A 10,556-nucleotide genomic window follows, 5' to 3' on the forward strand; every position below is an offset into this window, starting at 1 on the left:
GAGATTGTACAGTCTAGAGTACTCTATAAGATAGTTGACCCTCTACGCTATCAATTCTCAAGTCCCGAGCCATCCCTTTTAATCTTCCTTTTTGACAAGGAGTGGATACTCCTACAGTAAATTTCCAGTGGGTCCCAAGGCCTCCAGTCTATTTTCCTCTTCACCAAATCGACCTGTACCGTTAAGAACTGTACACTCTCCCCAGCAACACAACCCCCCCCCCTCCCCTCTCTCTCTATAAACACCCTCACTCACTTCCTCTCTCTCTCTCTAGAAATTCCCATTTATTTATTTAAAGCTTAAACACTCACCCTCCACAACACCAGCGTTGCTTCTTTCTCCCTTCAAATAATCAAAAACTCTCTTTATACTCTGAAACCAAACACGCCACAACACAACTCATAACAGAAAACCGAGCACTCCATCGTTTGACCCTCTGTCTCTCTATAAACTGACCTTAAATTAAATTAAGGAAATGGATCTTACAACCGCATCCGGAGCTAGATCCGGACCCGAGCTTGACGAAACCGGACTGGATTCCTTCCAACTCGGTGAAGATATCCGTCACTTAATCGCTGCGCCATCAGAAAACGCGAGTTCTTTCACTGCTTTACTAGAATTACCAGCTAACCAAGCCGTGGAGTTGCTTCATTCGGACTCGGGTCAAAAACAGTACCCGAACTTGACTTTTCCCTCAAACACTTCCGCCATATTCTCCGTTTTTAATGGCGGTAGTAATTCAACGGATTCCAGCCCCGTTCCGTCAAACACGAGCTCGAAGGATCTCGAGAAAGCATCAGCCGTTAAGTGTGAGCCATTAGACACGGGGTCTTACCTTGATTCATCTCATCCGTTGGTCTCTGATCCAACCGTGGATAATTCGGCGCCAAATGCAAGGCCGTCCTCGAAGAGAAAGGAACGAGAGAAGAAGGTAAAGATTAGGGTTTCTTCGAGGGAATCTTAAGATTTGCGGCAAATTAGTGAATGATGTGTTGAATTGAGATCAATTGTTGTGAAATTAGGTTAAAGCAGCATCAAAGAAGAGCAAAACTGAGAGTTCTCAACAAGAAGAAGACATGCTGCCTTACGTTCATGTTCGAGCTCGGCGGGGACAAGCAACGGATAGCCATAGCTTAGCAGAAAGAGTAATTTGATTTAATTTTGTCTAATTTGATTATTATTAAGAAGTTGATTAATTGGTAATTAATTGATGTGCTAATTTTATTTTTCTAGGCGAGGAGAGAGAAGATTAATCAAAGAATGAAGTTATTACAAGAACTGGTCCCAGGCTGCAATAAGGTTAGTTAGCAAGATATGGTAATGATTTAGGTTTTTTGTCTTTTTAATTAATCGTCATTTGATTGTGATTTGTTTAAATTATGATTACCTTAAAAGCGGGCTTTGGATTTTGGATTGTGTGTGTTAATTTAAGGTGGGTTTGTCATTGTCACCTTTTTACATTAGAAAAAGTTGTCCTTGCTTTTGCACCAAGAAAAGTGTCATCTGGGTTTCATGGTGGCATTTTTGTAAATTTTTCTATTTTTAGTGGTTTTCCTTTTGTTTTTACCCACTTTTTGTTTGTCAGAGGTTGTTTCCAGGATAGTTTGGTCATATTTCATATATTCTGGGACCGTGATTCGGTAGAGATATTGCCGTGTTCCAATAAAATGATCCAAAGTCCCTTTAAAGTTTTCTCAAAGATTGACCTTAAAGTTCATGGAAATGACAGGAATACCCTTATGGAAATTTATTGTGTGGAAACTAGCTGGAGGTGCCTTTAAACAGTTAATATTCTAGCTGTATATGTTGATTGGGTCCCATCTCCTTGGACATAAGAAAATGTGGTCCCAGTTTGAAAGGTGAATGGTACCAACTTATCTTACAAGTTTGGTATCCATCTTTGATGGACGATGAAAAAAATGACAAAAGGCTTCCATGGGAGAAGTTTATGTGCCTAATTTTCTAGACCTAACTGCAAAGAGACATGATGTGATTGTTGATAATCAAACCCATATAATTTGTTAAAACAAAGAATAGACGGTTTTTTTTTTCTTTTTTCCCATCTAGCTCCTGATAAAAGGAATTACAACATGGATATATTTTGCTTCCTGTCTGAATTAATAAAGTGATTTTGACCACGTATAGATTACAATAATCAGTGATAACCCTCCCTCTTGGGACCACTAATTGTGATTTTCTGAAGTTTCAGAAAGTAACAGAAGTTTAATTGTCAACGTGACTTTGCTGTAGATGCTTCTCATGCATGTTGCTTCCGTTTGCGTTTCTCTTATAAAGTGAGCACGTACAGCATAAGAGGCTATTACGTGAAATTGAAACCCTAAATTAGTTTTGGGACCATATGTATTATGTAAATGCGCTTCGACTCTAACTGGGATTAACTGAGCAAAAGGCCATAACTGGCATGCCCCTTTTGTGTCTTCTCTACACGAATTATTTATTGAATCCTAAAGTTCATGTTATGATCCACATGCACCTAAGCAGTTTATAAGGGGCTCTTGTGGGCTTCACTAAAATTTCTTCAAGTACTGAATATGTTGTCGTAAGAGAGTGCGGATTAATCAGTGTTCAACCTTAACTTTTGATCAAGTTGTCTCTTTCTTGCTAGATGTTGCTGCCATATCGTTTCTGTAATTCATGGTGTAAGTATTAATACTACCGAGTTGAAAGTTCTTCAAAGTTACACCCATGTAATGCTGCCAGCAAAAATATGTCTAGTGCTTTCTTATCTGCAGATTAATTATTGGCTTGTTATGCTTGTATTTGATCATTGTTTTTTTAACTAGGATTGCTTTTCAATTTAAAGTGGAAAGAGTAAAAAATGAAGCCCAATCCTTTTGTATATACAAATAATATTAGTGTCATCATAAATAACTAGCATGGTGGTCTCTGTAAGCAAACATATATATATATATATATATATATATATATATATATATATATCTCACCTGTCTAGTTATATACATGTCTTCTTTGCTTTGATCTCATCGAATTATTTACTTGAGATTATCTCTAACTAGCTGCCCCTGGATCATTGCAACTTGCTCCCTCTTTAAATTACAACTTGTTTTAGCTATTGAAAGTTATCTTTCTCTGCAGATTTCTGGTACAGCATTGGTTTTGGATGAAATTATCAACCATGTGCAGTCCCTGCAATGTCAAGTGGAGGTGAGAATTTCTTCCTTTTATTTTTTTGGTTTTGGGGGCGGGGAATATTAGGATTCGAAAACAGCAGCAGTTAGATCAACTGTTCTTGGGTAGGTTGGGCAGGTGTTAAAATAATCTTAACAGGATAGGAAAGGGTGATTCCAGTTTTTGAAGGTAGATGGGGGTTTCCCTATTTTACTTAGACCACTGGGTAATGGGAGAAGGATGTCACATTCGACCACCTGATGTGCCCTCTCATTGAGGAGCTGCAACATCTATAATTCTAGACCACTAGATTTGTTGATTTTTTTGGATGCCATTTTTTGTATCCTCTCTATGTATAGATGCAAAGCTTCTAGAATTGTCAAGCTCGTATCATCTCTGTGTATGTTAGAAAGCTTACCTACTTCCATAATTCAATGCCATGATCTTATTCTGGTTGTCTTTGGTTCCAGTTCTTATCAATGAGACTTGCAGCAGTTAAACCAAGAATTGATTTCAATCTCGACAGCATGTTGGCTGCAGAAGTAAGTATCGGTTTTTGCCTTTCCATTTTTTCTCCTGGGTTTCGTGCCATAGCACAGCAAAAGTTTATACCTTGTGTAGCTGCATGCTGGTTGAGCTCTTTCTATATACCCTTCACAAATCTGCTCTGGTGCATCAGCTGTTCACCACCTTGAAACACTTCTACTTCTATTGGATTTCTAGATTTTCAGTGCGTACTTGTTATGTCTATTTTATTAGCATTTTGCCGGTGCTTTATTAGGTAGATGGAAACAAAAAAGTAAGCTTTTGTAATTATGATACAGTCATCACAATAAATTTACATCTGTTTCCTGATAGGACAGTTTTCCTTCACTATTACGTGCAAAGCGTTGGGTCAAATTTGGGCCATGCCATGCCATTCCATTCCATCTACATAAATTTTTACCTTCAACTGCGCAGTTGTTCTGGAACGGTTGGTCTAAGGTCCAACTCAATTATATCTCCGAAGAAAGTACACTTTACCTTGCCTATTGTATTTGTTGATTATGTTTAATTATGGCATTGCTGATTTAGCCTGTACATTTGAAATCACTGAATTTTCCCAAGCACTGTGGCATTTCATGCCATGATCTGTAATTTAAATGAAATCCTGATGCTTCATTTAAATTATTTCCTTGATAAAAACATTTCCTTGGTAATTATAATTCATTTACTTCATAATCTTCACAAGTTTATGCAGTAAAAATGTATATGAATTAGCTAATTTGCTGCTCCTTCTAAACTTGCAGAGTGGATCTCTAATTGACAGTAACTTCTCCGGCATGTTGCCTCTGATGTGGCCAGAAGCCCAAGTCAATGGAAACGGACACCAGTTCCAACAGCACTGGCAGTTTGATGCGCTTCACCAGCCAATTTGGGAAAGAGAAGAAGGCAGCCATAACTTCATTACTCCCGAGAACTCTCTTTTAAGTTACGACTCTTCAGCAAATTCAGGTAGATTACATGCTAGTTTATTCTTTTATATATTTTGTCAGGAAAAAAACAAAAGAATGAAAGAAACCAACGTCCCTCATTATCTCATGACGTCTGCCTGTCTTATGAGCACTGTTTAATAAAAGATCATATCATAGAAAAGGTAATTCATGCAAGTAATTTTTCCAATTTTTAAAAATGTTTATTTATTAAGATTTGAAGTATACATGATATGGAAGAGCATTTTATGTTTAGATGTTAAAACTGGCAAGGGAATTTGATTGCTGGCTTCTAGCTTTGCTCGTATTACTTCAAAATCCATGGCTACTGTTAAAACATGGACGGTGGAATCTGGTGTCTATGATCATTAACATTTCTCAGTTCTTTATAAGGTGGAAAAGTTATTAGGTCACTCCTTTTTGTTTCAAACATGAATAGATTGAAACTTGACTTAAATTGTCGTTGTGATGCAGCATCTCTGCACTCCAATCAATTGAAAATGGAAGGCAGAATGAAGCTCCACCAGTAGCTAGTACTGTATATATCAATATTAGCAGTTAGCAGGAAATGGAAAGGAGGCCTCAGACATTTAATCTGGTTTTCCATGTCTTCAGTTTACCAGTCAGTTGGAAATCCAGAATTCTCTAGCTGGGGATGAGAAATTTCAGCTCGTATCTCTTGTATAGTTATAAATCTATATACGATTTACTACATACATATATTTTATACTAACTCATTTGAGAGTCATTCAATCCAATGCTTCATATACGAGATGATTGGTGACTCATATTGTAGAAACGAACAATTATCGGTTAACAAGCCGCCATCTTTTACCGCATCTTAATTTTCCTCCTAAATTCTTCTCTTTATAAGGTTTTCACGCTGCAAGTTTCAGGATCCATTCGAGTTTACCAGCCCCAAAAATCAGAACTCGAGAAGCAAACACTTCGGTTCATGATTTTATGGAATGTTTGGAGCAGCGGCTGAACCAGCAACCATTGCTTCGTAATTTTCTGATTATTTTTTTGTTTTAATATGTTGATATTAAAAATGAATTTTAAAGAATAAAAAAATATTATTTTAATGTATTTTCAAATTAAAAACATTTTGAAAAGTAACTTTTTAGAATTGTTTATTAATGTTTTTTTTTCCTTAAAAAAAAGGAAGCTGTGTATAGACAAAAACAACCCCAAAGAAAACAACAAAAGATTTCTGGAGTTGAATTTTTACAATACCATTACTTGGATTAAAAAAAGAAAAAATATTATGCACAAACTAATTCAATGATATTTTCAATGCATGTAGAAGGTTTTCTTCCGTGTGTTTTGAGCAGTTTCTTAATGATTACAACAAATGATTAATAATTTTTTCATATTTCGTTAAAAAAGAAGAATTTAGAGGTATAAAGGGCTGTTGATGGTCAATGATTGAAGTTTGTGAAGAGGTTTAACGAAAGAAAGAATGTGACGGTGAGTTGGAATTCCACTGGAGCTTGCTTGGGAGATAAGAGTAGGCCATGTCTTCTTGGGTTCATTGGATGCACAAGCGGAAAGGTTTCGATATCAAATTGCTCTAGTAAAAGAGAAGACAATCTCTCTTTCATACTATAATACTCTCCCATACAAAAGAAAATTGAATGCCATGGATCGCTTGGACTTACGTTACAGTATTTTCAATATATATTAGAGGATCATCTGTCAATATGTTCAATATCTTACACTTCTTGAATTTTGAAAATATGTTAGAGGCTCATCTTGTAATATGCTGGAGGATTAATTTGTTATAGTCAACACGCCATGCTCATTTTCCATAGTTACCTTGCTGCCACTATTTTTGTATTTTCCATCCTTTTATCTTAAGAAAAGTAGACTTTTTATTATACAAGGATTCCATTCTCGTAGGATGTAGATATGGAAAATCCTTTTGGTACGCCTGGACTTCTTAAAGTTGATAAAGTGATCATTTTGAGGAGAATATGTTCTCCAAGGAAAGGAAAACCTACGCTGATCGGCTATATGTGATCAACCAGTAGTTGAAACGGTAATCTTTGGTGAGTTTGATTATTGTTCTGCACTATGTATTGCGTGCTAGTTTAGATTTTTGACTGGTTTGTCAGGCATGCTATATGGAGTGGATGACGTCTTTCTGTCTACCAAATGTGTAATCATGGCCGCGAATGAAATGGACTGAGACACTAGCTATGTTTTGGCTCCAATTGGGACCTGAGTTCAATTAACAATACTGATCATACCCTTATCCTTGATGGTGAAATATTGTTGTCTGAGGAGTTCGGCCCCAGAATTCATAATTTGAATTTATCCCTGCTATATCTCAAGTGAGCTGTGCCTAGTTGATGTGACAATCCCAACATTTGATGGCCACCTAAATTATGAGCTTCAATGAAGTACTGTCCTGTTGACACTTGACAGATGAAAGCTCAACTGCAAAGCCTGTTTGTCAAGATGATTTTCGGTAACAGATGAGGAACGTTGCTGGATTGTTAGTTATTCTACTCTTAATTACAGGATTGCCAATTGTTTTGCAGGAAATGTAAGTGACATCTCCTTCTCAAACATAATCATTAGCACAAGATACTATGATCCGTCATGGTGGGGAGAGCAGAGCCTATTATTTATGTGACAACCTGTCTGCGATACTGAGTTCAAAAGAGGGTTCTATATCTAACCTCCCATTCATCAACCTTACAGCGAGTTCTGAAAATGGTGTCATCTTGTTAGGTTCTAAAGGTGGCCTACCGAGCAACCTGAGATTCAGTGGCATGAATCTGACTTGCAGAAGATGGGCAAATTATCCAGATGGGTTGGTAGACTACAGACCTGGATGCCAGGATGTTGTTAATCACGGTGCAGCCGGGATCATCATGGAATATATTGAGGGCTTCGAGGTTGAGAATGTAAATATCAGATGGTCTAACTAGGGGTGTTCACGGTTCGGTTTTTATCAAAAAAAGTAACCAAACCGATTTTTTTTTTTTTAAAAAAAACCGAAACCGAACCGAAACCGGTTCAAACCGATCGGTTTCGGTTTCGGTTCGGTTTTTTAGAGCAAAAACCGGTTTGGCTCGGTTTTTTCGGTTTGAATCGGTTTGGCTCGGTTTTGGCTCGGTTTTTTCGGTTTTGGCTCGGTTTTTTCGGTTTTGGCTCGGTTTTTTCGGTTTGGCTCCGTTTGGCTCGGTTTTTTTCCGGTTTTTTCGGTTCCGGTTCGGTTCGGTTCGGTTCGGTTTTCCGGTTCCAGACTTAAAAAACCGAAATCGAACCGAACCGTTTGGTTTTTTCAAAATTTTAATCGGTTTAATCGGTTTTTTTTCACGGTTCGGTTTTTTCAGTTATTTTTTTTCCGGTTTTCTCGGTTTAATCGGTTTTTTGGTTTTTTTGAACACCCCTAGTTCTAACTATCAAAATGAACTGTGGGATAATCCTTTGGATTTCAGACCTTTCGACTTTAAATAACATTTCTTGGCTCAATTTCCTTTCTGCTTTGTATAAACAAAAGAAATAGCTAGGAAACCATGAGAGCGACCGTCCCGCAATGTCATTCTTGGATAGAAACAATTGAGTGAAGTTCCATTTTTTTGTACATTTGGGGCGCAGGTGATCTTTTGAAGATTCATTTCGAGAAAACACTCTTTGCAATATGTAACTAGAATATTGTCCTGGGTTGCACGAATCAATTTTTTTAAAATATATTTTCTAATAAATATAATGATATTATTAACATGTTTTCTAACAAAAAAGGTATTTAATCATGAATTCAATATATATATATATATTAAAAGCAAATCAGAATAAATTATGAAATTTCCAATCAAACACAATATTAAATGATAAATTTGAAAAAAAAAGTCAATTATAAAAAAAACTAAGTCAATTTGGTTAACCCGTCAAATTCACAACCTAGATAATGAGACGATGACAAACCAATAAAAAGAAAATTCAATATTGAAGGACCCTTGACTTGGATTATGAAACCGAAATAATCTCTTAGAAAAAAATATAAAAAATGATTTGATTTAATTGTAGTTAAAATGCCAAAATCAGCGATCTTGATTATGAGACCAAGATATACCTATAGAAATAAAAAAAAAACAGATTATAAAACTCAATTCTCAACCGACCTAGTGTTGAATAATGAAATTGAAGAAAAAATTCAATTAAAAATAAAATACAAAAAACAACCCGAGTCTACTCGATTAACCCCTTAAGCACTATTCCCGAGTCATGAGGCTAAAATAACATAATAAAAGTAAATAAAACAAATCATGAAGTTTAATTCTCAAACAACTCAATATTAAAGGATGAAATTAAAAAAAAAAAGTTAATTAAAAAAAAAGAGCTAACATAGTTAACTTGTCAAACTGGACTAACCTTTTAAACTTGTGATCTGTGTTATGAGAGTGTGATAACTCAATAAAAAACAAATCTAATATTAAAGAATAAAATAAAAAAAATATTAATAAAAAAAATAAAAAAAATTAAAACACTATTCTAATGAATAATACTCGAACACCTCTTTTTTTTTTTAGTTTATAGTTATCATAGTTTTAGATAACAAAGGATGTGATTAAATGCCAAAATTTGTTCAAGGACTTCTTTTCCTAATAATTTGTTAGGGACTGATCGCACTTCAACCAGTAGTTTAGAGGGCTGAACACATTTTATCCTTTCAAACAGCACCATTTGACTTTGCTGCTCTTCAAGATTTGTAAACCTTAAACATAAGATGTCAAAAAAGAAAGAAAGAAAGAAAGAAAAGAAAACCTTAAACGTAATTAAGGGCTTATGTTACCTACGCTAGCGTGTCAAGTGCACTTTCTGGGCTTTCTACACTGCATCATATGGCAAACAAGTTCACAGCCATGTGCTTAGATGTGAATTGCCCTTTTATGTACGTAGATCTACAGAATTCTCTGATTGATATGCACTCAAAATGTGGAAACCTTAACTTCTCAAGAAAGATCTTTAATAACATGCCTGAGAGAACTGTTATTTCATGGAATGCAATGCTGAAAGATCAGGTGCTCGAACTTTTCAAATTGATGGAAGAAGAAAGTAAAGTCAAACCTGACAGTGTCACTTTTCTGGCTGTTCTATATGGCTACTGCCATGGAGGATTGGAAGATAAAGGGCTGGAAATCTTTGATGAGATGGTGGAGGGGAGCGATGAGGTCGAAGCAGAGATTGAGCATTATGGGTGTGTAGTTGACTTGCTTGGGCGTGCTGACCTTGTGCTTTTGCTTTTATCAAAAAGATGCCTTTTGAACCTACCGCTGCTATTTGGGGTTCGCTTTTGGGTGCTTGTAGAGTCCATTGAAACACTAATTTTGACGAATTTGTGGGTCGCCATCTGGTAGAAATAGAGCCTGAAAATGCTGGGAACTGTGCCATTCCTTCAAATTTATATGCTTCTGCAAGGAGGATGGAAGATGTGAGAAATGTGAGGGAGTTGATGATGGAGAAGGCAAGCGGTGATAGAGGAGACTGGAAGATGCTGGATTGAAGTTGACCAAACCCTTCATCCTTTTTATGAAAGTGACCTGTCCCGTCCTTGGAGAGAAGAGGTATTTTCGAAGGTAAAATTCAAGGAAGCTGGATATGTTTCCGATGACCAGAGTTACATTTTATATGGTATGGATGAGGAGCAAGGGGAAAAATACTTCTAGGCCATAATGAGAAGCTGCCATTGGCTTCTAGACTAAATATAAAACAAAATCAATAGAGAAAAGAAATAGAAAGGCTGTGAGATTTAAAAAGGGTTGGTTGGTCTACATTCAAAATCACTATAGAGATGATTATGTCGTTTTTCACCAGCTATGTTTCGAGTTAAATCAGTATTTTTAACATAAAAAAGAAATATCCAAGTTTTGTTAATATATTTTTAGAAAAAACATTAAACAATGAGGAGATTAATATAAT

At 36.1% G+C, this 10,556-nt stretch overlaps 2 protein-coding genes across 2 annotated transcripts; both read left to right on the top strand.

Moving 5' to 3' along the window:
• Window positions 1–204: 204 nt before the first annotated feature.
• Window positions 205–5,461, top strand: LOC133688496 (transcription factor bHLH48-like). The gene is made up of 7 exons (XM_062107993.1): window positions 205–931; window positions 1,023–1,145; window positions 1,234–1,299; window positions 3,118–3,186; window positions 3,621–3,692; window positions 4,440–4,644; window positions 5,097–5,461. The coding sequence occupies exons 1-7, from the start codon at window positions 476–478 to the stop codon at window positions 5,150–5,152; spliced, it is 1,047 nt and encodes a 348-aa protein (XP_061963977.1). The 5' UTR covers window positions 205–475; the 3' UTR covers window positions 5,153–5,461.
• A 1,758-nt stretch (window positions 5,462–7,219) lies between these two features.
• LOC133689460 (putative pentatricopeptide repeat-containing protein At3g13770, mitochondrial) lies at window positions 7,220–10,140 on the top strand. Its single transcript, XM_062109316.1, has 3 exons — window positions 7,220–7,537; window positions 9,545–9,857; window positions 9,995–10,140. Exons 1-3 carry the CDS (start codon window positions 7,220–7,222, stop codon window positions 10,138–10,140), a joined length of 777 nt encoding a protein of 258 aa, XP_061965300.1.
• The last annotated feature ends 416 nt before the right edge of the window (window positions 10,141–10,556 follow it).

Source organism: Populus nigra, chromosome 3 (assembly GCF_951802175.1).
Source record: "Populus nigra chromosome 3, ddPopNigr1.1, whole genome shotgun sequence".
NCBI lineage: Eukaryota > Viridiplantae > Streptophyta > Magnoliopsida > Malpighiales > Salicaceae > Populus > Populus nigra.

Excerpts from the sequence above, each read along its gene's own strand:
- LOC133688496 (XM_062107993.1), top strand. The coding sequence starts at position 476 with ATGGATCTTACAACCGCATCCGGAGCTAGATCCGGACCCGAGCTTGAC. Across the intron at positions 1,300-3,117 it reads TGGTCCCAGGCTGCAATAAG|ATTTCTGGTACAGCATTGGT; the intron begins GTTAGTTAGCAA and ends CTTTCTCTGCAG. Across the intron at positions 3,693-4,439 it reads ACAGCATGTTGGCTGCAGAA|AGTGGATCTCTAATTGACAG; the intron begins GTAAGTATCGGT and ends CTAAACTTGCAG.
- LOC133689460 (XM_062109316.1), top strand. The coding sequence starts at position 7,220 with ATGATCCGTCATGGTGGGGAGAGCAGAGCCTATTATTTATGTGACAAC. Across the intron at positions 7,538-9,544 it reads AGGGCTTCGAGGTTGAGAAT|AATTCTCTGATTGATATGCA; the intron begins GTAAATATCAGA and ends GTAGATCTACAG. Across the intron at positions 9,858-9,994 it reads TGTAGTTGACTTGCTTGGGC|AAATAGAGCCTGAAAATGCT; the intron begins GTGCTGACCTTG and ends GCCATCTGGTAG.